At 40.1% G+C, this 27,278-nt stretch overlaps 1 protein-coding gene across 7 annotated transcripts in view; it reads left to right on the forward strand.

Moving 5' to 3' along the window:
• Positions 1-27,278, forward strand: part of DCLK1 (doublecortin like kinase 1) — a 350,533-nt gene that overhangs the window by 266,074 nt on the left and 57,181 nt on the right. For 3 of the 7 annotated variants that reach the window (XM_074387830.1, XM_039473244.2, XM_039473243.2), the window contains exons 6-8: positions 1,458-1,552; positions 16,713-16,797; positions 19,751-19,859. In XM_074387830.1, coding sequence (XP_074243931.1) covers positions 1,458-1,552; positions 16,713-16,797; positions 19,751-19,859 — 289 coding nt within the window. Of the gene's footprint in view, positions 1-278; positions 555-1,457; positions 1,553-5,310; positions 10,158-16,712; positions 16,798-19,750; positions 19,860-27,278 lie in introns of those variants that run through there. The other 4 variants (XM_003934429.4, XM_003934428.4, XM_003934431.4 and 1 more) reach the window with 3 other exon arrangements.

Below are 27,278 nucleotides of genomic sequence, written 5' to 3' on the forward strand. Positions count from 1 at the left end.
CTTTGGAGGAGATGACAAAACAAGGAGCTTCCCACTTTCCAGGGTTGTAAGTTTTTGGAAAAACCTCGAGTGTGAAAAATCAATAAACATCCTACCTTGCCGCTGAACTGTGTGAGGGTTTCTGGATTACCTGGTAGTCACCGGGCTTTAGAAGAGTTATTGTCATTTCGATTTTCAGATGAGTCACTAGGTCTCTTGCCCCAGGGCCACTTCATTATGATTCAGTGCTGACTGCGCTGGGGCTTCCGGGAGGGAGTGGTATCGGGGTGGGGGTTGCTGTTGGCATGAGGCTTAATTGACACCTTTGATGTAGACTAAGACAGAACCTGCACCTCCCACTGCTCTTGGGAGACGTCAGCTTTACGCAGAAAAGGCATCTGCTGATGAATCCTGCATCTCATTCAGCCTGCTCTGGGAGCAGCCTTAGCCATCCTTAAACTCATCCAACCGTTTCCCGTTTCCGCGGGTGCTTGGCTTAGTGCTGAGAAGGGATTCCGCCCTTGCTATTGTCAGGTCCAACACTAAGACTGTGTCCATGTTAGAACTCATAGAAGGTAAGTGAAATGCTTTGCTGCTCTCCCTCGTGGAAAACATTTATTTTGCACCCTCAAGAAACTGTGTGTCTCCTGGTTAATTCTACTTCACTGACTGTGGGGCTGTAATGTTGTCATTTTTACAGGTAAAATAGAGGCAACCTGCTGCATCTTTATAAAACCATGTCTTTAAGTGTTTCATCTGTTCTTAGAGATGGTGTTACTTAGAGAAAAGAAGTACTTACTTGAGTTCTGTGGCTTTAGTGCAGTTTAGTGAAAGTGTGCTTAAAACTCTTGAGAACTGGGTAGAATTCCAGTGATTTGAACTTGTTAGCAGTTTTTCTTTTCAAAGACAGCAAAGAGAAACTGTGAGGAGTTTCTGTCTGTGACTAGTGACTGTCCTGTTCAAGGCAGGTCCATCAGAATCAGGCTAGGGGTATGACAAGACACAAGTGGACGCAGGATATTTTTCTAGAAGTGAGTTATTAATTATACAAATACATACCAGGTCACTGGAATGGTCACTGGTGATCTGTGCTCATATTTATTCCTGCTGGGTAGTACTAGGTAGCTAAAGTGAAGGATGAATCTCACTGAAAGTGTCTCAGGACCTTACTCACATTTCTGAACTTCCTGCTGGCACAGTTAAAGGCATCCTTAATACATTCATCAGGAAAGTTGTGAAAGGCAGGTCTTAAAATATCACTCTGAAACCTACTGCTATGTGAAACACAGGATTAGCAAAACAGTGACTCTCCAAAGGCTACTCCCCAAAGCTCTTCCTCAATGTACACATGTGGAAGGGTGCCTAGAGTTCTAGCAGATGGCTCTCTATATAATTGTTTGTTTCTTGGAGATGATGGTCTCTCATAAAAAGTATTTAACGTGTCATTTTTCTCTGTGTGTGATTCTTTGTATTTCTAGTTAATGGAACCCCTGGTAGTCAGCTCTCTACTCCGCGCTCAGGCAAGTCGCCAAGCCCATCACCCACCAGCCCAGGAAGCCTGCGGAAGCAGAGGGTAAGGAAATAAGCAACCTGCTTGCTTCAGACCTGTCTCGCAGCCTCGCTGCAGAGTGGTACAGGTGCCAGCAAATGGTGCTGCTCATCTCTAGGCGATATCTAAGCTAGAACAGGAGGTTACCTTTGCGGGTGGTGGGTGGCTTATTGCTGTGGTTTAGCTAGAACTCAGGGCTGTTAGCTTCTCTGTAACCTTGTCCAAATCTTACCTCTGAAGAATGCACCTTTGCCACTTCACTTTCACATACTCTTTTTGTTCTGAATGCACAGGCTTTGTTAGCACTAGTTTGTAAGCCTTTTGAGTTGTGATGAGTTTTATTAGATCGCATCATTGACAACCAGCCCTTAAGTGAAAGAAGTGCTGTGAATGGAGGGGAGGGCCCTGGTGGAAAATTGCTTCTGGTACGGATGGGGCCCCAGAACAGCAGAGGGTCCCTGAGGCAGAGGATGGGAACCTATGACATGTGCTTTTGTGGATGAAACCCACATCGAGCACCTTTTCATCACTGCTTGCATTTATGGAGAATGTGGCTGAGCTTCGAGACCACAGGGAAAAAGTTACTGGAAACAGTGTTAGCTTCTCCACACTAAGGAAGAGGTGAGGGTTAGCACTTGTTTCAGGATGGAGAGACTCCTGTTCTTATCCTGTCACAACGTGCAGTGTTTGTCACTTCCAGTAATACCAAGGGAAAAATAAAAGTAGTGGGAAGGGGCAAAGGGAGAGCTACCATGCCCAAAATGAAAAGCCCTTTATGGTCCTGATTTCAGGTGCCAGGTGGGGGAATGTGCACTCTTAGGAGGTTTTAGGGCTCACTGAACATTTTAGGACATGAGGACGCCTTGCAGTCTACCACACTCAAATGCCAGATTCATGAGTTCGGTTTCTTTTACTGTGTGTTTTAAAATGAGACTTCTGAATTCCGAAAACTTGGTTGTCATCCAGGATGGAAGGCCCGGTCTTCAAGATGTCTGCACAGGTCGTGCCTTTAGGTTGCCAGACATCCAGGAGTGTGCAGCAGGGAGATTCAGTTGGTCCCCAGCTCCTTTGAGCCTGTCGCACCAAATATCAAGTTTGGTTATCTTTCTCCACTGGTTGACCTGGCATCAGGTGGAGCTTATCTTGAGTGTTTAATGACGCCTAAGATCTGACGCCAGCTTGTCCACTGAATGGCCGTGTTATCTTAGATAAGTCTATTATCTTTTCTGGGCATCCGTTGGAAACAGCAAACAAAACGAGGGACCTCTTTCCAGATAGAAAGCCCAATAATTCTATTCTGCTTTCATTGGAGTGTTTTTTGGTTTCTTTTTGGCCACAGTCTAATTTGGAATTTTAAGGTATTAGACTCATTTGTGAACAACTCAAAGAATTGGCCAAATTCATTTTCTCTCCTGAAGGCCTGTCCTTGAGTGGAGAAAGAGCTGGTGGGTCATTCTTTCCTTGTAACCATCACCCAGCGAGGCTTCAGTCTATAGGGACCACCATTAGCTACAGCGCAGGAAGGGCCCTCATTCTGAGAACATTCTCTTCCTTCAAGTGTATGCTTTGGAGAGTACACCTAGCATAGAAATCCGTCTTTATTCTTTGAGCTAATGAAACTCAGATGAAGAATTTATTGGTGTCATTTATACTTAATTGTTGAGATTAAGAGCAAGAATTCCCACTGCAGATGGGAGCTTCTCTCCCTGCTTGTTTATTGTGGAGACTCCATCTTAGAGATGAAAAGCTATGCTCAGATGTCTCTTTCTTGGCAGAATGGGGCTAGAATTCACTTCTTTTGCTTTCTGTATTTCTGCTTCAGTATAATGTTGTCCAATTGAGGCAGAAATTTTCCATTCAGCGGTGTGGCTATTGGCTTATATAATTAACATTTCCAGCACTTGAGGAATGATTATATGGTATGGCTTTCTTATAGATTCTTAATTTTACCATTTAAATGATCGGTGTAAACACCATACTTCAGAGAAAAAAAAAACCCCATTTGTTTTAGGAGGATAAAGGGTTTATACCATCTGAAAACATTTACTGAGCACATGGTGTGAGCAGGGCAGTGGATATATTCTAAGACGGTTCCATTTCCAAGCTTTTGAATTTAGGCCATAAATGAATGTCCCCATCCATGTACTGTGTCAGTGCATGAAGGCATTCCCAGCTGCTTTAGCCAGAGGAGCTTTCATCTTGGCGTGTAGGCAGCTGCATCAAATAATCCCTCCCAGTTAAAATGGCCCTAGAAGATCCCTAAAAACTGATCCTATTTCAAATCTGGTTAATGTTCTTCTCAAATGGTTGGCTCTACTCCTATGCAGGAAATACTGAAATAAGCGTAAGATGGCATGTGCTAAAAGAAGACACTTCAAAGAATAAATTAACTCTTTTTACTGCAAATTAGAAAACAGTAGCTACTTCTATTTTTTCCTTCTGTGTTGCCTAGCAACATGGCCAAGAAAATGAGTTGGCTGCCCCCACCCCAAAACACACACACACACACACACACACACACACACACACACACACACACACAAACAGGTACACACACATGCACATGCGTGCGCCTTGCCCCCATTTAAAAATATAGGAACATAGCTGTTTTTTCAAAAGGAAGATTGAGACATTTGACTAGCTTCTTTACAAATAAGAAAATCTATGTTTTTACTTACATTAATCACAAAATTTAATCAACTTTTTTTCTTCTGTTAAAATCACATTTTTATCACACAAAATTATACTGAAGCATAATTACCTCTTTTGACATTTTGGAATAGTCTTATATAATAAAGAACCCGCATGCCAGACATTTCTCTCTATAAGCATATTCATGGCAATGTACCAAGTAACCTATTTTTCCAAAGCAGAATTATTTAAGTTGCTGTCTACAGGCGTTTGACTGGTCACAGAAGCAGAGCCTGGAGACTCTTTTCCCACTCATGAACTTTTTTTGGTCTCATTTCTTAATCCATCAGGAAGAAATGTGTTGTGTTATGTAGGCTGAATGAAGCTCCCCATTATACTCCCACGTCACTGACTTCTGTAGATTATCTGATCAGTCAGATGATGTGAGGAGTGGGTGGTACAAAACAGGAGAAAAGCCAGCTCTAGACACTGCAGATCTGAGCTGGTTGCCTGGCTACCAACCGAGATCTAGTAGCAGGAAGGGGAGGGAGGAAAGGAGAAAGGAGGAGATGAGTGAGTGGTCAGTTGGAGAACAGGGAAAGAGCCTTGGGAAGGGAGTTGGGGTGAGGTGGGTTAATTTTGCACTTTCTGCCATCCAAACATATTTTGAGAAAGCAGTGCTTTCTTGGGTTTCATGCTACATGCAACTGCAACATTTGAGTTGCTGCTCTGGGATCAGAATTTGCTGAATGCCATGTGGGCCTCCTATTACATTATTTTATTGTGAGGTAAGCACATTCCTTTTCTACCCAGAATGGGAAGGAAATGGTCAAGGAAGAATTGCCTAGTCATGTAGTAGTGGAGTTGACCTTTACAGACCTCAGGGGCTATACAACTCGACGGGCACCAAGGAAGGCAAACGATTATAAATAGATCAAAAGGCATTTTCTTGCCAATAAGTGAAACCAGCACCATTTTGTCTGTTTAGATGGTTTCTCCATTATTATCTTTCCTCCTGTTCCAAGTTGATGACTTGAAAAGGCCTGATAATATTTGAAACCGGGGATGCCCATTCAGTGTTGCTCCCACGAGAGCCACAGGGCACCCAAGAAAGCCAAGTAAACAAATCTGTACCGCCCTTCGTCTTGCAGGACCTGTACCGCCCCCTCTCTTCGGATGACTTGGATTCAGTAGGAGACTCAGTGTAAAAGAAACAATGGAGCAATGTATATGGTTTGTGATTGGGTGAAGGTTTCACATTTCCTAAGCAAACGTCTAACGGCAAAATACATGAAAGAGTTTTGCATACCTTGAAATGATAAAAGACCAAATCATACAAAAGTAAACATGTAGGTGTTTTGTACTCATGATGTTCAACCTTGAAACTGAGAGATTTAAAAAAAATATCTCACACATTGATTTGACTGGGTAGAGTCTGAACACAAAATGCTGAAATTTTTGTACAGGATCTGGCATTAGGTGAATTTTCTATATGAACCCAATATTCAGTACAAGAATGCACTGATGATATGGCACTATAGAGCCAGAATTTCTATAGATGGAGTTTCCTTCTTAATTATAAGTAGACATAGAGATATAATTTTTCTGTACTTTCTGTAAAGCATATTAAAATGGCAGTAGCAGGTATATTTTTCTTAAGGTTAGATTGTTTTTAAAATTTGGATTGCTGGGGTTTTAGAGGTAGTCTTATTGCAAAATAATAAACATGCTTGGTTAGATTTTTTTTCTTCCTAGACAATAGAAAAAGCTACTTATTGTTTTGTGGGTTAGTATCTCTGAGAGAAAAAGAAAAATTATGAAAAGTACACATCTCATAAAGACTCTAAAATCATGCATTCAAAACTTTCCTTGTTTTTGTTGTCAAGTAAATTTTATTTTTTAAAGTTATTTTATTAGAAACAGCATAACTATAGCTTAAACTATATGCCAACATGTAGAACTTGGCCAATGGCATTGCTATAGGTTGTATAATTTTTTCTTACAATCATATACGTGATTTTTCAAATGTGTAAAAACTAAAGCTGGGAATTTTTGTTTTTACATACAGACCTAAAAAAAATTGTGTCTGGACTTTTTCCAAGTACTCCATTTGAAAAGCAAAATTCACTTAAATGGTGCTGTATAAATCAGGCCCAAAATATCCAAATCTCCACCCTGAATAACTCTCAATCTTGCTGATGTTTTGGAAATTTTCATATGCAAAACTCCTTTTGTGTTAAACCAAGTAACTCTATGATTATAACCCATTGTTAAATATTAACCTACTAATTCTTCTCTTCTAGTCCTCTGTTTTAAAAATTATAGCTAGCTTTGCTTAAACATAAAATAATTATTTTTAAGTCTGATTGTTAAAAAATAATTAAATGTGTATGGTCTATTGTATTTAAGCCATATCTTAGCAGTCATTTACTTTTACTAGTTCAAACACTAACAATTTAAGACTTGTGAAGCATGGTTTTGATATTCTCCAGGCTTGACATATCTCAGTAGGTGATAAATTAAAAATGTTTGATGCCATTTGGAGGCTTTTACATGATTTTTTTCAAATTTTACTTGAAAATCATTTTTAAATGTTTGATTCAAGATGGAGAGAAATTCAGTTGTCACACGCTGTTTTAAATGTTATTGATTTATCTTCCTGATAAATTGTTCAACTAGCAGATTTTACCATCTGGTTTATAGTTACATATGTTACCATCTCACTTTACAAATGAATAAAATATTCCAACCAAAAGAAGAAGAAGAAAAAAAAATCCAGGCAATCCAACAGCATTTGAAAACTTAGCCCTATAATAATTAGTGCCTCATTATCCTGTCTGTTGGAGAGAAAGCCACTTCTCTGGCAGGTTGTTCAAGAGCTGCAAACTGAACCATTCCATTTTGAAAGAACAGCTCACAATCATACCTGTTCCAGACTTCAGGTTTTAAAACTGTTTCCAATAGAAATGACCAGAGACTCCTGCTGAGATCAAAAGGCTGCTTTGTTTTAGCTGAAACAGTAAACATCTGTGAGGTTGCCTATGTTGGTGCCTGTTTTAGTTATGTCTTTGTAAAATGCATTACTTAATACAATTGGGTCCATAAAAGATTAGTATATGTTTGACTAAATTGCCAAAAATGCAAAGAAAGCAGTGGAACAGTTACTTTAAATCTGAAGGGGTCAGATGGTCCAGAACAAAAATAAATCCAATAATTTTAACTTCCCTGCACTGTCAATCTTATGGACAACTCCTGCTAGAAAGGTCCAAGAAACTCTATTTGTTCTAAGTGGTAGATATTGCCAATTGATGTCGAGCCCATGGCTTTGTTTAGACAGGGCAAAAAGAAACTGGACTTGTACTAATTACCGATAGATATCATGGCCAACTTTCCATTCAAGCAGTTCCAAGGGAAGTGCTTTCCACAGCATTTAATCTCTTGAACATATGACTTCTATTAAAGGACTGTTCAGGGGCTATATCTATATATATCATTTACTTTTTGAAAGTAAAGTCCCTCAGAGATTGAAACAGCACACCATTTATAGAGTTTGAGATCTCTTTCTATGCAAAACATAATTCTATTAAACTAAAGCAGAAATTTAAAAAATCCTTAGCAACAAACCAGAAGTTTTCAGTTCATTGGTAGAACAGAACTGGTGATTTATAGGCACTTATAATTGACTTACTTAAATAATTCTTTATTAAAAAAATTGACAATGAATCTTTAAATTGTTCTGTTGAGCAGGGAGCACTTCAGCCAAAGCCATGCAGTTTTGTTCTAACGGTAATCCTTATACGTGCTCTGAAGACATTGTGCTATAGTTGAAAGTTCTATACTTTTTCACTGGCACTCATTTTTTTTCTTAGACATAGACATTGTAGAAAAAGATACCAGAAATATTTTCCTGCTTTCAACATTTCAGAAGTGCAAAACTTAAAAATATATAAAGTGTGAAGTTCGGTGTGAACTCAGAAGACGATAGTTCTGAAAGCCACATGGTGCGTTCTTGTCTTGTTTAATCAACTAAGCAGGGGGGAGAATCTACACTGTTTCTGCACTGCCACAGAATTTTAAGAAGTGTCAGGTTCGCTCATCTCTATACATCCCTGTACACATATTGGCTCATCTAAATGTTAAGAATGCAAAAAACACTTTCTAAAAACATTTGAACCAGCGTTAATGTACTATATACGTCCCCTACTTTAACCACCAGGGGGATTTCGATCTCATGCACTGAAGATCAGTCCATGATTGGGGCTCTTTTTCTTTCCTTCTTTTTTTACTTAAAAACAATGAAGTGTGCAAGTCAGATTTCTGAATGAAAGTGAATGAAGATATAGATGAATATTCCTGAAAATTCTGTATATTTTAATTCTTGGACTGCTAAATTTTTCTGTGTGGCCATATATCTATACAGGTGTGTGGGTGTATATATAAATTTGCCAGGCTTGGTGTGTATGTGGGCATGCTTCTGTAAGCATCTGCGTATGTGTATAAACTGTCAATAGTGAAGTATTGTATTTGTGATACAGCCTTATAAGTTACTGGCTCTTGTGGAATTCTATGTAAAATCTACATAAAATGATACTCTGTGACATATTAATTGGGATATTTAAGTTCAAAAGCAGTTTGCTAAACTAATATGACAATGGTTCCAAATATTCAGATGTACTGATTTATAAAAAAAAAATTGAAATTCAGCCAAATCCAATATTGTGTTAACTATTGAATATAAGTAACTTTAATGTTTAGATTGATATATCTTTGTGTTAAATTATTAATGATTGAATATTATGACTGATTTTTTCTATCATGTGTGTATTGTTGACTTGTAGTGATTGTCAATTAACATACACTAAAAACATGAAACACTGATACAGTTGCAGATTGTCAAGTATAATGTTGGAACATAAATAGAAGAGAATCCAGAGTATATTCGATATGAAATAAGTTTAGTAACAAAGCCAGATAACCTGTAAGGCAATTCTGTATGTCCTCTCAAAACACTAAACTGTTGACAAATTTTGAATATACTTGCTGTATGTGTGTCTATATCTACATAAATATTTACACACTTGAAAATATTAATTGAATGAATTTACCATATATGCATACATTTGCTCACTAATGGATATTTGCATTAACCTTGCTAGCACCTCTATTTGTACACGTTAGTGACAACTGTCTTTGATTGAAATATCCCACAGAGGCATAGTGTGAAAATTAGAGATACTGAATTCAATATACCAATTGCCTGATACAGCGTGCTGTACTGTCAGTTGGAAAATATTTGTAATTTTGTGCCTGTTATGCATGCGGAAAAAAGAGGAAATCGGAGGCCCTCACTATAATTTTTAAGGGTGCATGACATATGATGTCTTTAAAATGTGGTTTGTTTTAGTAAAGATGATGGATAAATTCCAAGGTAGTATAAATGATGCATGTAATACGCGAGTGTTTGTATTATATATGGCCACAAAATGTTTTTGAAGCCAGGGTAGTAGATATCTGAAGGTTATAGGCAAAAAAGTATGAAAGTTAATTTTCTTGTGATGTGTTTTTGAGGAGTTGATACTCATCAATAAGCAAGGAATTGAGTTTATTTTTTCTAAGGACTCTTTACTTTGAAATATACTATGACTGTTGTAAATTTGGATAACATTTTTATAAAGAGGTTACATACTTTCTGCTCACAGTTTGAGTTGATTGGATGTGTATTCTTTCAAAAAAAAAGGCATTTGGTATTAAAACATTTGACACAACAATATATTTTTTAAATCCATCAACTGAGGCCATTGGCAGAGCTTTATAGAGTTAAGCGTTGACAAAATGTGTCATTGAACTACCCAATTTTGAAGGTTCAATTACTTTGTGCTGTGGTTTTATTGTAAAATGTTGTATCTTGTGTTTCACACTGGACCATGTTATTCCTCTTGAAGTTAACTTTGTGACACTTACCACCTTAGAATAACCATATAATAAACAGGAAAAACTGCCTATGTTGTTCAGTGAGTTTCTTTCAGAAATCTTGCTAAGTAGACACTGAAATTGAAATGATCACGTGTGGGATAAGAATGACCTTCACAATCACATGTATCGCATTCTTCTGTTGTGATTAGCATCAACAAGTGATAATTGAGAGACTGCAGAATGGTACCACGTAACATCCAAAGCATAAAATACTGATAGTAATTACAAAATAAGAAGATTATTTGATGAAGAATTCTGTTTCAGGTAGTTGCACTAAAATCAGGACTATGGCTTCCTTTCAGTGTTGCCTTGAAGGATGAATTTGTCAGACATATTGTTAATCCATTGAAAAGAAGAAATTAATGTCCGTTTTTAAAACCACTAGTGGTCTTCTAGGCTTGAAGGCATTTTTCTCAAGGTAATCTAATTTGCAGGGAAAAATGTGCATATGTATGTGGGCATATCTGTGTATATATGTATATAAGCTATTTCTTCTAAAATCACTGGATAAATACATCATTTTAAAAATAAAATTAATTAAAATAACAAAATACATAACTCTTGTAACTTTAAGTCAGAAGAAAAATCATAGTATATTTAATTTATAAAAGGAGGATAGAAAAAGATGTTAAAAAGGATAGGAAATTCTGCTGTCCAAGCTAGAAAAACATTTTTCTTTTTCTTTTTCTTTTCTTTTTTTTTTTTTTTGTGAGACAGAGTCTTGCTCTGTCACCAAGGCTGGAGTGCAGTGGTGCAATCTTGGCTCACTGCAACCTCTGCCTTCAAGCAATTCTTGTGCCTCAGCCTCCTGAGTAGCTAGAATTACAGGTATGCACCACTACGCCCACCTAATTTTTGTATTTTTAGTAGAGACAGGGTTTCACCATGTTGGCCAGGTTGCTCTTGAACTCCTGACTTCAAGCGATCCACCCACCTCAGCCTTCCAAAGTGCTGGAATTACAAGTGTGAGCCACTGTGCCCAGATGAAAAAAATTTCTTATTGCAATTACTATATAAGTTCCAAATTCTAGTTTTAAATCTAACATTTTCACTAGCTTTGCTTTAATCTTCAAATAACATTTGCTTTAATTGGTTCTCTTTATTATTTTCATGATAACTTAAATATCTGTGGCAATGATCACAGCAAAATGTAATCAGTGTCCATAGCAGTAATCACTGGAAGGAATGTTCCCACATTTATAAAAATTTCTAATTGTACTTACAGTTTCTTAATATAACTAGAGTTTAACATAAAATGTAGCAGGTACCTAGAAGAGTAGTGAGCTTCCTTCATTACGGGTTGGGAATCCCATTTGAGGAGTAGATCATAGAGGGAATGATTCTATCCAGAGGAAATACAGTATATGACTTCCTGGGCTGCTTCCAAACTCTGATTTCATGAATAGTAAAACTCATGAGAGGAGGCTTATGGCTACCCAATGGTACAGTGTCCTTGGGACAAATGGTTCAGATTATCAATTTATAGATCTTGGCTTACATAAGTATAGTGACTGGACAGTCAAGGCCAGGAAGACTGCCCAATACAACAAACAGTATAGATCTAGTTGTAACTAAATGCATTTGTCTTTGAAATCTTGGTTCTCGTGGTTTCACTAATGTAGACATAACACCACTGTTTCCATTTGCATTTTCTCCTCCTTTCAGTAAACCAACTTCATGAGTAACAGTTCTCTAGTATTTTAAAAAATTTATCCACATCTTTATGATAACATTTTACATTTTTCAGTATTCATTCTTATGTTCATGCTTATCTGTGCTATAAACTTTATTTAGGCTAAGCATACTACTATGAGGATTTCAGACAAAGGAATTTGGAAAAAGGTGTTCCCTTTGTGCCTTGTTTCAAATCGTCGAGCCTTATTAGTAATTGCAGATTGATGCCTTCGACTTACTGTTCTATACCCACTTGGGAAATAAATAAATGTATGGCTTTTCTATATCACATAGAATGCTGTGGGTTTGAAGCTGTCTATACCAAGACTATTATTTAATTTTCTTCAATGAGGTCATCTTTAGAGCTTCTGTAGATCTAAAGTCAAGATCACCAAGACAACTGTTTGAGTTTGTTAAAAATGTATTGCTTGTGTTTCCTTTATAAGATTGATTCAGAAATTATATGATGGTGATTACTTGATTTCTAAATTGTTTTAACCATTTTTCAAATCAGTATCAACTTAATAAGGTAGTAATTGTATGCCAAGATAAAATGTGAAGTGGAAATGGTGCCATTATCCAGCCAAAGCTAAAGTTGTCTGGTGAGATTTTTCTACCGTGATTAGATCAATTCTCTCAATTGGATATTTTCAAAATCTTTATGCAGTGTGGACCCCAGCTGAGTGACAACATTAATACAAATGACAAGAGTAACTCACACCATTTAAAGTGAACTGTTTTTCGCTACATAGTCAGCAGATACATCTGGATAAAATGTGGTTAGAGTTGTGATGTCAGCTTTCTCACTTACTTCAAAAAGTGTGATGTGTTCCCCATCTGTTATATGATCCCAAGCTCAATAGCCACACTTATGGTGTGTTCTTACTTAGGGCAGTGCTTTTATAGAGGTGTGCCATAAAAGCATCCAGGTGCCAGCAACCTGCCCAAATGGTTCCCATTAAACCTGCTTGGGGGTGACGACATTTCAAATGTCACAACGTCTCTCAGAGCAGCTAATTACCCTACATTTTAAAATAACTGTATGCTTTGTACTGTACACCCAGATGCCTTGGAATTAGCAAATTGAAGCAAACATAATATTTTGTTGGCATGTGGACTATAAAATGGTTTATCTGCTCAGAAAAGCCAAAAAAGTAAATTGATTTCATTTACAAGCAATGAAAAAATATAGGTGGGCTTTTCAGCTTCTGTTGGTCGTAAACAAAGTCTGGTTAATCTCATTAAGTTAATTCTAAAGAGCAAGCATTTCCACATTTCACCTTTACTATGTTAGAAATCCTTCAGTTGGACTTATAGATAATAACAGAAATGTTCCAGCAGAGTCTAAATTAGTATATTTAGGTGGATTAGTAAAGAATTGGTGGATTACCCAAAGAGTCATGCTGATTACTAAAATGGCTTCAAATGGGAGATAGAGCAAAAACATTAAGTGACCAGAGCAGGATCTAAAAGATAACAGGCTGGAAAGATATGAATGTAATAAAGATGACATTTAATGTGAGGAAATGTGAAGTCCTGGACTGGGCCCAAGACAGCCTTCCAAATACAAATCAGGGAGACGCAACACAGCTGTGAGCTCATTGCAAAGGTGAAATGCTATGGCTTCATCCACATAAGCCAATAAGATCTTGAAACGAATTGATACTCTATTCAGAAGAAAGAAAACTCTATCCTTCTCTGCTTTGTGCTAGTTAGAGAACACCCAGAAATTGCATTCACTTTTGAGCACCAGGGTTTTTTTTTTTTTTTTTTTTTTTTTTTTAAATAGAGACATGGTCTCACTGTGTTGCCCAGGGAGGTCTTGAACTTGTGGGCTCAAGGGAGCCTTCTGCCTCAGCCTCCCAAAGTGCTGGAAAGACACAGATGGAGACTAGTAACTATATATAAACACCTGAAAGCACTGTCATGTGAAAAGTGGATTAGACCTGTACTGGGCAACTCTAGAAATCAGAGATAGGACCAATAAATGGAAAACGTAGAGGGACGTAATTTCAACATAACTTATAGAAGAACTTCCTTTATTTTGCCTTCTATTAACGATGAAGGGCAGCCTCAGGAAGTAGTATGTTCAGTACTGGAGGTATTTGGACAGAGGCCATCTGACAACCCACTGGGATTTCTGTAGGGAGCATTTGGTCTCTGGATGGAAGTGGGGCAGAACAGGTAATATTTAAGGTCCATCCCAGTCTCAAAACTCTTTGAATCAATGAATGGTCACTATCTTGGAAAAGTATTTGGTATTAACTATCTTACTTCTTTGGGAAAAAAAGAAGAGATAACACTATAGAAGTTTAAAACATTTATTTTACTCTATTTGAACATAATAAATAAAATGAAAGCTTTCCATTTTCAGAGAACTCTGTATGTCCATAAATACGTTTTTCCCTTAACTGCCCATCATCTGTTACTCTCAAGCAGCAAAAAATTTGAAACGACTTGGGATACATTTTCAGAAACACAAAAACACAATCATTAAGTTGAAAATAAGCAGTTATAAACATAAGCAAACTTGTGTTAGCCCTACTTTTTTTTTCTTTAACCAGAGCCTAAAAACCTTGAGAGGTTTTTGTTCAGAAAGCAGAGAAAACCTAGCTGGCATTGTGACAAGCATTCAGGGATCAGCTATTTGGCGGCACTGTTAAATGCAATTAATTAGTTGATAAGGCAGCTGAGTGAATAATAGCCCACAATTATATGGAATGTTACAGTTTAAAAGATGTTTTCATGTACTATGGGTCAGAGCTCTGTATCGAGTACCTAATGTTCTTACTAAAAGAACAAGCTTTTGGAATTGAGTGTCTAAATTGTGAACATCTTTGCTAGGAAACATGCTACTGGTCTATTAATTTGGTAAAAGAATGTATCTTTGTATTCTAATATTTAAAACACTACGTGACAGGGCACCTGCCAGCCTAAACCACACCATGTGTCTCCATTATGAAATACCATTTGTGATGCTGCTGGAAGAAATTCAAGGACCAGAAAGCCCAGAAGGGAAAGGTCTACATTGTAGACATTTACTTAGTGCTTTTCTGTTTGGAACACCATTATGTCTGCAGCAAAAACAATGGCCCAGGGGGTGAAGGATCTCACTGTTCTGGAAAACACACACCTCCCCCTCAAATGTGGTTATGTTTATTTTCTTCTGTTATTGAAATAATAAATATGCCTTGTCTTAGCCTCATACTGAAATATTATAAATACAAGTTTTTCACAAAGGGATGTTCATCCATAAAAGTCAGCAGAGCATGGCTTAGAAGCTCCTACACTTATAGTCTTCTGTAGAGTGGGTTATGGATACATAGTGTCACACTAAGAAAAACTCTGTGTCAAGATGACAATCCGAATCTCTTTTTCTAGCCTGACATATGACAAATGTGTATTGCTGGTTACAAAAGATAGAAAAACAGCTCAAGTCACCAGGCTTACTGAGGGGCAATTTTTATGATATTGCAAAATAATGGGCACATTACACAAACTGTGTGGTATTCAGGGGTATACAAGAGTCATCACCAAACTTCTAAACCATTCTGTAGGAAAGCAGATGTACTATTGCTGTAACTTTAACTGTCATCCCAATGGTGTCAACAGTGAGCTTTGATGAACTTGGCCGATGGGATATGCGCACCATGGTTACACCCAGGAAGATGTTCTGTGATGCTTGACTCAGATGGCCCTGCAGTGACTTAGGCAGCATTTCCCCGACTATATTAATCTTTTTAATGAAAGCTAAAATCTTTGAATCTCTTAGGTAGGATACTGTAGGCCATAATGAAATTGTGTCAGACCTCTCTTTCCTCCTACTTTGTACATTAAGGCTGAATGGGATGGGGAGGAAGTGGAAGGGAAACAGGTAAGCAGAGGAAAAATAGGTCAGCTTTGCTTCTCGCCACCTCTTCATTATTAATTCAACTACAGATGCTCTTTCCCTTCTCTCTGCTCCACAGACAGCCGGCACCATGAGCCAATGCTGCCCGCCCCCTCACCGCCTCCTGCTCCCATCAGGCCAACCAAGTGGATAAACCCAGGGAAACAGAAGGAAGATCTTTTAGGACAAGCTGTGTTCACTATTTAGAAATAGCATTGAAATGTGCAAATTGTTTTCTCAGGAAATGGATGCAGAGATGGAAACATTCATTGTTAAAGTACTGCCCCGTAGCCAATCATAATATTAAATATTTGGTACTGTTTTGTTCTCTGAGCTCTCTCATACAGTTGTTACCCTGTTTGCTTTTATGGGTCTTGAGTCGAAATCAAACAAAACTACAGGGCCTAGGCTTTTATTCTTGTCTTCACTTCAGACCTATTATGCAACATTGAACAAACAGTAACCTACTCAGTCCTTATGTTTTGATCTCAAAATGGAAGTAACAACCCTACCCTTTCATCTTTCTCCTTAAGTTGTGGTAAGGTAGAATATGTAATTTTTTTAAACGATATTTTATTAAAACCAACCGAGGAGAAATCTTTTCTACTGAAAAAACAGAAAAAATAGTGGATGGGATCAGAATGGTGCCACATTTGAGGGTCATTTGTCGATAAGACTGTGGAAGAGTGAGGTGAGATGTCTGAAATTCGCCAAATCCAAACAGTGAGCTAAAGGACCCTGATTTTCAGCAAAAGGAATAAGAAGTCATGGAACATTGAAGTTCACAGTAACTAGCTTGATCCTGTTGTCATAGTCTATAATAATTATTGGTCAATAGGGAGAAAGGGAGGGGTGGCCCCAATTGAATATGCTGAGAACCTCTTTTTCCAAGTGTCGAGATCAAATCCTCCCTAGTATGGGCAAAGCTTTGTCCTGAGATTCCGGGCTGGGCATGGCCCCTGGAGATGTGGGCTCTCTCACCCAGTTTTTGAATTATCTGTTTCTGTTCCCCTACAGAGCTCTCAGCATGGCGGCTCCTCTACTTCACTTGCATCCACCAAAGTCTGCAGCTCGATGGATGAGAACGACGGCCCTGGAGAAGGTGATGAGCTTGGGACTTGGTATCTGAGGAGGCAGAGGATGGGTTGGCTAAATTTACTCCAAGAAACTGTAGTTCCTCAAGCGGAATGAAATGGACCAGGCTGAGCAGCTCCTGAGGGTCAATCACAAGGGGATAGGGTTGAATAATGGTGCCTACCAGGGATTGGTATGAATTCTGTGAGAATGTAGGGGGAGGCTGGTGTATTTCAGAGGCATTTCACATCCTCTGAGGGCATATGTATCCTAAGAAGGCCAGCTATTGCCTGCTTTGGAAATAAGAGGGGATAAATAAGAGGGGATCGCTGGGATCGTGGCTGCCTTTGTTTTCCCAAACTCTGTTTTTACTGTTTCTTTTAGTGAACAAAGACCATCCAAATTTAGACAGTTTATTCTTTTGACTGTTGTAGTCCCCAGACGTACTCTAAATTAAGTGAACTCAATATATTAAAATATGGTTTTACAAAAAGAATTAATTGGTGGTAATTGCAAAAATGTCCTTGAGCTAATTCACTGCAGAATGTCTCTGTGATGTGGTCAAATGACCGGGATTCCAGAACTGACTTTTTCATTAGCTCACTGGCTTGTTTTGGACAAGCATCTTCAACTCTCTGCATCTTAGTTCCCCTCCTGTGAAATGGAGACTGTGAATCACACCTCTTTCCTCCCTAAAGGCTGTTACCAGGTTCAAATCAACCGTGGGGAAGTATTTGGAAAAGATAAAAGTGATACCATCAAGCCACTGTTAAAGAATTAGCTTCTCTTATTTGCTTTAAATGATATGATTTAATTTTTTTCCAAAAAAGTACCCTTTGGGAAGTGCTTTTATTATATTAAGTGAAATAGGCGATTTACAGTATAATTATTTTCTGACTGCAATGCAACATCAGAACGTCATACTTTTCCAGAAGTATGAAATTCAGCCACCTAGAAGTCTCTTTTGTTCCAATGTATTTTGTATTCTTCTAATGAAATGAAGTAATTCTGGATTTAAGCCTTTGGCTAAGCCTTTTTTTTTTTTTTAAGATGGAGTCTCACTCTGTCTCTCAGGCTGGAATGCAATGGTGTTACCTAGGCTCACCGCAACCTCCACCTCCCAGGTTTAAGTGATTCTCCTGTGTCAGCCTTCTAAGTAACTGGGATTATAAGTGCCTGCCACCATAACTGGCTAATTTTTTGGTATTTTTAGTAGAAATGGGATTTTGCCATGTTGGCCAGGCTGATCTCAAACTCCTGGACTCAAGTGATCCCCCTGCCTTGGCCTCCCAAAGTGCTGGGATTACAGGCATGGGCCACTGAACTCAACCTGGCTGAGCCTTCTTAACCAAAAGTGAGAAAAGGTACCTTTTATGAATAGTCAGGGGGAAAAAAATCCCAAGCCATATGTTTTGAATGGGTGTCTCAGTAAATGCTCCCACCGGCAGGCAGTATGAAAGTACCTTCTTCCATTTTCCACCGGGAGGGTCACACTTATACCCAACAGCCAAAGATGGTCCCTTTCTTAGCCATGTAGTAAAGAGCCTTAATTGTGTCATCTGGAGCTGTTTTGTAAGTTTGGGTGCTTACAGTTGACAAAGTCCCCTGGCTGAGTCCTTCAAACCTAGGTAAAATTGTGGCTTCTTTAGAGGGGTGAGATGGGGTTGGGGTATTGACTCCAGCCCTCACTTTATTCTAGATGCCACCATCTGGATGACTTCTAGCGGGGTAAGAGGGAAATGTCACTTATAAAGGGGTGAAAAGGCTGCACCAAAGCCAAGAACAAGTAGCAGCAGCCAATGTTCTACATTAGTTCAACACTTTGCCGAAATTTCATCCACTCTAAAATTCAGATTGTTGCCAACTGACTGTCATCATAAATCAAGAAGTCCCTCATGCAGATATCTGATGATTATGAGTCTCCCTTTGATTATGAGTCTCCAACAATACGGAGCAAGTGTGAATTCAAAAACTACCAAGAAAGCCCGTTCACCACCTAAAGTTTTATTTTGAAGAGAAATGTTTAGTCTCAGTTTATGATGAAAGGTCAGAAGAGGAGTACATTTAGAAAACACAGGAGGCATCCATCACATTTTGTATTCAGGTTGCCTCGGGGAGAGCTGGGATTTATCACTTTAAAGCATGTACATTTTAGAGCCCAGCTATAAAAGGCTTTTTACACCCTCAAGATGTTAAAGGTTATCCAGTATATTTACATGACCTAACTGTGGCTTATTTAGTTTTATGGCCTTAGATATTTAAAGAATTATTAGGCATTTGTAAAATATTTCGAAATGCATTTTCAGGGGGAAAGTGTGTTGTGTTAGTGGCACTCACATAATTGAGACTACAAAACTGTTCCATTCACAGACATAATAGATATTGTAATTTTAACTCAACATCTGCTGTGCAGGTTGCTGGCGAGAACATTTGTCTAAAGTCTGCTCGTTGATACTGAGGACGGGTGGCCGTCAGTGCTTAGTTCATACGGAATTTTATGGAGATTTCCATTTCAGGATGTAGTAAAACTAAATGTCCAAAAAGCAGGCAATTTTCATGCTTGTACAATGCCAGGCAGCCCAGAGTCCCTTGCAAACTGCAGTTTCCTCCTGCACCATACATGGGAATGTCATTTCTCTGTACACAATGGGTATTCGGTAAATACTATCGATTAAATTGGCACGAAGGAAAAAGAGCAAAACTTCCTCCTGAGAATCCCCATGGCATCAGAAAACCAAGTTTCTCTTATATAGGTGGAGGTGGACCCCTGACGTTTCTTTTTATTTTATCATTTGTCTTAGTGAAAACTGTTGAGTATATACAATGTCAGCAAGGGAGGGAGGCCGTTGCCTCACTGCAAAGCGAATGACATATTGATTCTGAATCCATTCCAGTCTATTAGATGATACTTTTAACTGTTTCCTTGTGCAACATCTGTGTTCCCTTTTCTACCAATAAAAAAGTATTAATGATTCTTTCAGAAGTGTCGGAGGAAGGCTTCCAGATTCCAGCTACAATCACAGAACGATATAAAGTCGGAAGAACAATAGGGGATGGGAATTTTGCTGTTGTCAAGGAGTGTGTAGAAAGGTGAGAAAGATGTCATTTGCATCGAACTTTAAAGGTAGCATTTGGTGTTACGTTTTCCAAGGCTGTGTCTCTATTTGCAGTCTGTGGCACATATGGAGTAAGTTAATGTCTCAACCCCAGATGCAAAAGAATTTTTGGAAAAAGAAAGACCCATCTCACAACAGATTTGAAAAATATAGTGATACCTGGGGACAATCTATAAATTAAAGACTTTGAGTTTTTTTTTAAAATGTACTCAGAGAAACGTTGTCAGCTCTTTCAGGTAAGCCTTCTAATGTTAAAAACCATATTGAATAGTTTTTCTCACACATTTTTTTATGACATATTTTGTAGAGGTCAGAAAATTCTTGTGAGGGGTTATGTCTGTAATGCATAGTAGCATAAGATGAAATACATAAACAATCGTCTTGAAAAGCTTTAAAATGCGTATGTACTGACCCCAACAGAAGTGGTATTTAATACATTAAGATGGATTAAAATGAATGAGCCTGGTACTCTGTGGGCTAAAGGGAAGGGTTTATCCTGAGGTTCTCAATACCTAATCGGGGACGTTAGCTGGTGGCTACTAGACAGAGGAGTGACAACTGGTACAGTTACAACCCAGCTCCGGTGGCCTTAAGCCCTCCACTCGGTATCCAGTTTGGATCTCTTTTCCTGGGCAGCTCTTGCTTTAAGGGACTTGGTCAGCCGGCAGCTTCTCCTCAGAGCTGGGTGGGAGGAATATTGAAAGGTCAGGGGAACTTGCCTCATTCTTTGAGGGATGGTATCCTCTGGCTTTCTGGGGGACTGGCCTGGGGTGTACACACTTCCTTGTCACCTTTCTGCCCATTTTTTTTTTTTTTTAGACCGAGTCTCCTCACTCTGTCACCAGGCTAGAATGCGGTGGTACGATCTTGGCTCACTGCAATCTCCACCTCCCAAGTTCAAGCGATTCTCCTGCTTTAGCTTCCCAAGTAACTGTGACTATAGGCACGAGCCACCACACCCAGCTAATTTTTGTATTTTTAGTAGAGATGGGGTTTCACCATGTTGGCCAGGATAATCTCGATCTCTTAACCTTGTGATCAGCCCACCTCAGACTCCCAAAGTGCTGGGATTACAGGCGTCAGCCACCGCACCCAGCCACCCATTCTCAATCCTCTGAGAATCATGCTCCTAAACCTCATTCAGAGAGGACAACTGAAATGAGAAGACAGACGAGAAGGCTTTGGCCTGGAAGATCTGGACCTTGCCTCCTCTGAGGACTTTGATTTAGAAGCATGGGTTCATGCCATATTAGAGCTGGCAGTCTCTTTGTAGAGCCCCATACCTCATGAGGGTTCCTCATTTGGCCAGTAGCCACTTATGATGCTCCCGGCACCCCTTGCAGCTCTTTGGAAGGTGCTTTCCCAGCTCAGGTAGCAGAGCCCTCGTTAAGTGACCTTTGTGCAGTAGACCTCAAACCTTGTTCTACCCCAGCATGTCAGCAAGGCTAGGATATTCCCAACAGTGACAGAGACCCAGCTGAGCAGCCACTGTGCAGCAGGGAGGGGCACGAGTCATAGGGGGCTTGAAAAATCCCTGAGTCCACGCTGCCAGGCCACCGTTCGCCTGTCTCCTTCTCATCCCCCTACCTGTCCACAAAGCTTGGGCATTTGGAGCATGTGTGCCAAACGTGGAAAATGTCCATTGCATTTCTGGGCCTCACACCTCCCAAAGCAGGAGCAGCCTCATTTAACTGAGCATAAAGTATCTACAGAGCCCTTCACTTAGGACATTTCATTTAATTAACACAATACTTACATAATATCAGCATCGTCATCTCAATGTTATAGATAGAAAGCGTGGACATGTTAAGTGTCCAAGGTCAATCAGCTAAGAACTTCTTAGCAAGACGTAGGTCCAAGCTCAGCTCCAAAAACCACACTGCTAACCACTCTACTCCGCTGCCTCTAATATGGAGTCTCCTCTAAGATTCTGTCTTAGCTGAGCCCAAATCACACGCGTTCCTTTGGCCCTGTACAAATCAGATGAATTAAGTTGGAGAAACCATCCTTATAGTAATAGATAGAGGCATGCATGCAAATGCATATGTGCTTATATAATTTTATATTTCATTGATGCTTTCACTGATAGTAAATCTAGCTCTTTTTAGCTTTATTTCCACTAAAGCAGAAAACCCCATTTCTAGCAGATTGCCATGCCCCTGAGCTGTGGGGCATCTGGTGATTTGCCAGCATCTGTCATCTGTTAAGTCTGGCATGGTGGCATTTGTTGTTTCTCCTAGCTAGTCCTTGGATTGGGCTGGTGTCTTAGTCCAACAGGACGGGTCTTCTCACGTAGGAATTTCCCATTTCTCTACCCAGAATCAATTGGTTTCCTTCTAACTTGGATTGCGTTCATTTTGCATGGGTTCACATCTTGGGTCTCACCGTATGAAACTTCAGAACCTAAACATCAGATTGCTCTATGAAGTGTTAGTATTCAGCTCCTGCTGAACGAGGACATACGGCATGTACCCTCTCTCCCCAGAGGTATCACAAAACATTCTTCTAATATTTTCCAGAGATTCAAGAAAATAAAAAGCGAGCTAAGAATGTTGCGAATGGCACACATTGCTTGCGGGTGCATTCTACCGTGTTTGGAATGATGAATATGTATGACCAAGGGCGAATATGCCCCTCCTCTGCTAATCATATCCTGTCACAGGCAAGATTTGTCTAAAACAGTGGACACAATAACAATGTCTTTCTGTGGTCCTGTTCTGCCATAGCCTTTGGCAGCTAGGTCCATTTAGATTTCTGCCCATGCTCCAGAAGTAACTTCTTGAGTGGCCTCTGGGGCACCCAGGATGTGCTAAAGGAAGTTAGTGGACTGTGACTCCAGCTGGAAGAGACATGCTCTACTTTGAAGCTGTTTTGTGGACACATTGAGGCCCCACAGCAAATTCAAAGAGCAGAAAAGGAGTAATGAGAGGTCACAGCACAAGCAGAGGGTGCGGTGTGAGGTACCCCACATCCCTCACTTTCCTGGCTCTGTGTGGAATAATGGCCCCATGAGCCGAGCGTAGGGGTGAGACAGTCATGAGCAGGGACGGAGCTTCTGGTAACTTGAGGTCCTCTTCCCCACCTGCACTGCTGGCATTGCTTAGTGATATAGGTGCCAGAGCTGAATTAAAATCCTTGCTGCGGATACTTCTTTCTCTCCCTCCAGCACCTATAAGCCTGAAGATGTGTACAGCAAAGCTGCTTTTCCTAGCAATAAACACAAGCAGGCTCAAACCCACCAGAACAAGCTGAGACCTGAGGGTCACCAAAATGGGTTGCTTCCACCTAGAAAATCTTCGAAATGCTCAATAACTTCAACAAAGCAACTACGCGTCTATAGTTCGAAGGCATTTTTGTCAGAACTGGAATTTGGAGGATGCCTTGTGCTGAAGCTTAGATCACTGCTCTAGTTGATTACTGTTCTTTCTTCTTTCCTTCCTGAGGAGCCTCTGGCTCCTGAGATCTATAGGGCCCTTGTCAAATTCAAACTAAAATTCCTCTTGGGAGCCGTCTGCCAAGACACTGTGGGATGCCTCATTTCTCTGCTCTCTGCTCTTGGCAGTTATCTCTTTATGGAGGAGGCTGAGATGGGGTTTTGTTAGGATTACTTGGTAAACAAAGGGTGTGTTACTAACTCCTCTTTGCTGGGGTGGGGGTGGCATTCCTGTCATTGTGCTAACTGCTGCCATCCTCTGGAGTTTCCACAGCCAACATGTGCAGAGCATCTCCTAGTTCAGGCCCATGCTGGGCACTTCTGGGGGTTACAGAGAGAGACAACACACAGCCCCCATACAGAGAACTTTACTCACAAACAAGGATTGCCATGAAATTCAATGAATGCTGTGGGAGAGGAGGGCTTGGGAGCTGCTTTTCTTTCTCTACATGCTCTTTTTTTTAAATCCTTCAAAACATAGCAAACAACATCAACAAGAGAAACCATGTTAGCTCAGAGCATCCCAATCTTTGCTAGCCATTTCCACACCACCACCTTTTTTTGAGACAGAATCTTAATGTGTCACCCAGGCTGGAGTGCAGTGGCAAGATCATAGTTCATTGCAGTCTCAGAGTCCTGGGCTCAAGTGATCCATTCTCCTGCCTTGGCCTCCTGGATAGGTAGGGGTATAGCTATTTTTTTTTTTTGTAGATAAGTCTCAGTATGTGGCCCAGGCTGGTCTCAAACTCCTGACCTCAAGTGATCCTCCTGCCTTGGCCTCTCAAATTGCTGGGATGACAGGCGTGAACCACCGTGCCTGGCCCATTTCTTTTTCTGGCAAATATTCTGCTACAGTCCCTGGGTGAGGGGTGCAGTGGGCAGAAGACTGGCCTGAGTTGGGAATCACTAAGTTAAATAAGACAACCATCTCTGAACCATGTTTTGCACAAACACACACAGTTAAGATTTAATGAAAGTTTGTAAAATTTGGAAATTTCCCACTAGTGGTTTGGGCTCTAACCTTGGGTCACACTTAATAAGAAGGTAACCTTACAAATTGATTTCCCATAGTCCAGGAAGAAGCAAAGCGTTCTGTTGCTGCTGTTTTTGTTGTGACAAAGAGGGTTCTATAGAAGGTCAAGAATGTAATTTCAAAAACAGGCAAACGGCCTGTATTCTCCTCACCGGTAATCAATCAGATCATCTAGTATTCTCAGTATACTCAAATGTAGACTCCTTGAAGACAAGGATCAGGTCTTGCTCCCCTCTGAATCCACCCAAGAGCCCTGCTTCCCACTGCTTGCTGAATAATTACACAGTCACAGCAGTCCTCAGAGTTCGAGGCATGTAGGAAGGCAAAAATCGTTATATAAGATTTGATTTCTTGCCAAGTGTTTTCACTTGAAGGAGACACTTCCATTCTTATTCTTATGACACCCATTTAGTCCTAGCACGTGTTTTCAGGCTCACTTTCTAGCCACTTTCTATAAAGCTATGCTTCTAGGAATTAATTTTATTATGTGGCTTTGATTATGCATTTTACTATGTGGCTTTATAGTTTGGCCCTCAAAGGATCAAGAAAGAAAAGGTAAAACATTCATTTGGTGGTCCTCTATGGAACTCATTGTCCACTATAAAATATGAGTAGATGTAATGGAATATTTAATCCTATTACGAAAGTTTCTATAGTGGAAATCCACAAGGTCTTTGTTCCTAGTAAGCCCTAAGTTTGCTGCCCTCTTGCCCTCACCTGTCGGCTCGGGGCAGAACCTGCTTCCTTGGCTTGCTGGGAGCCAACACATCCTCTGGCTCACTGGGAATCCTGCTTCTTGTCTGTCTGGCTATAGAAGGGGGTTCGGCCTTCCTGTGCTGTACACTAGCCCTGGGTGTTGAGTGCTTTAAATTTACTCATTCAAGGGAAAAGGGCATCAAATGGCAAACATGGGGAATCACCAAGCTAAGAAGCCGCTTTCTCTTTTGACCAGCACAGCCCTGTCCATCCATCCCCTTTGTGGAAGTAGTGACGGGAATGCCAGCTTTTATTTTTGACCCTCACAAACCTCTCTTCTCACTCTCTGACCCTGCCTGGGATTGCTGATGATTATCCAGGCAGGCAGTGCAATGGTCTAGGTTTCCTGCCGTCCAATGGGACATATAAGCCAGTTAGGAAATTGCTCATGTATTCCAACCTGAGTTTTGCTTTATCATAATTTTTTAGTGATTTATGAAAAGCAGAATCGCAAAACACTTGAGCTTTTTAGTTTTCCTCTTAAATACTTTCAAGTTTGCGGACAAACTCTACAGGAGCCTCTTAAGAAGAGGCTACCTTAAAGAGACCCTGTGGTCTTATAGGATATACAGCTTCCACAATGTGAAGAATCTCTTCACATGTGAAATCATTTCACTTTCTCATTTATATTTGCCCTCACATCTTAAATTTCTCAGTTGGCCAGGCTGCAGTGGCATTATCTTGGCTCACTGTAGCCTCCAACTCCCAGGTTCAAGCAGTCCTCCTGCCTCAGCCTCCCAAGTAGCTGAGATTACAAGCACACAACACCATGCCTGGCTAATTTTTGTACTTTTTTAGTAGAGTCAGGGTTTTACCATGTTGACCAAGCTGATCTCGAACTCCTGACCTCAAGTGCTCCTCCCACCTCAGCCCTCCAAAGTGCTGGGATTACAGGCATGAGCCACCGCGCCCGGCCCACATTTTAAATTTCTAAGGTTAAATATTTTAAATATCTCTTACTCAAGTGCCTTCTCCTTCTCTACCCCGAGTCTTGCTGGTGGTCTGGTGTTTATGTGGGAACATCCAGCACACCAAGTCATGCATTTAGTCACAACCCGGCTCCCACGCCATCATGGCCTCTCTGCCCGGCCATGGCAGAGTCTTTGTGGAACGATCAACCTCTGTTGAGTGGCCAGAGTGGCAGAGGCATCCTTGGGCTTCTAAGTGCATTTCCTTCCTGAGTGAAAGCCATGGGAATTCTTCTGGACAGCTGCATATCTGCAGGAAGGCAGCCCCAAAGCAAAGGATTTGCCTTCTACCACCTGAAGCCCTGTAGTGGGGAAAAGAGGCATCAAAGTCATTATCTTGTGATTTTATTCAGCAGATAGAATCATAATTCAGTGTTCACTGTTTTTTAAGGCCGGCACTATGAAAAGGCCTGGAAGTGTCATGGAAGAAGCGTTTTTAGAAGTAAATGACCGGAACAGTTTCTAAAATGCCCTCAAAACACGTTAATGACTGGCCTTTTGGTTCGCTTTAAGGCAAATCATTTTCTTGCTGTAACCATGTAACTGGGAAATCCCATGTAACTCACCATACTGAGGATTTTAAAGCTCTGCTTTAAAATCATGTTCTTAATTAATCTTATTGCTATTTGTGTCCATTGGATCCATAAAATTGGCTTTGATCGATAGGTAAAAAGCTAGGCTCTCTTGATTTCATACCAGAAATAAACCAGCAATGCTTGCGAAGTTATGGTTCACTATGATTATGAAGTATGCATCGTGCCCTTTCATAATAGACCTGTTCTTGTGTTTTTACTACAGTATCTTAGAAATGTTAGCACAAGTTAAGTTAGGAAACTGTTTAAAGGTGGCAATATGAGTAAATCCTTCTTCGTACACCTGTCACAGAGGATGGATGGTGTTGACTGTGCTATGCAGGGAGCAGGGGCCTCGAGGAGAGTCCGATTCTAATGCTGCCATGTGGCTCTGGGAAGTGAGTGGATTTTCACTGTCTTCAATTTCTTTTAATGGAATGAGACAGCCCATAAAAGGGCCCAGGGGTCCCAAGAAGCTCTGAAATAGATTTTTACCCCTTTCTCTACACCTTGATCACGTCATCCAAGAGTTCTACGTGGAACTCACACAGGCTGTCACACTGAACTGAGGTGTAATATGTGTGGCCTGCTTTCTCTAGAGTCTTCAGTGTGATTGCGTGAACATTCCAAA

Source organism: Saimiri boliviensis, chromosome 16, assembly GCF_048565385.1.
Source record: "Saimiri boliviensis isolate mSaiBol1 chromosome 16, mSaiBol1.pri, whole genome shotgun sequence".
NCBI classification, from domain to species: domain Eukaryota; kingdom Metazoa; phylum Chordata; class Mammalia; order Primates; family Cebidae; genus Saimiri; species Saimiri boliviensis.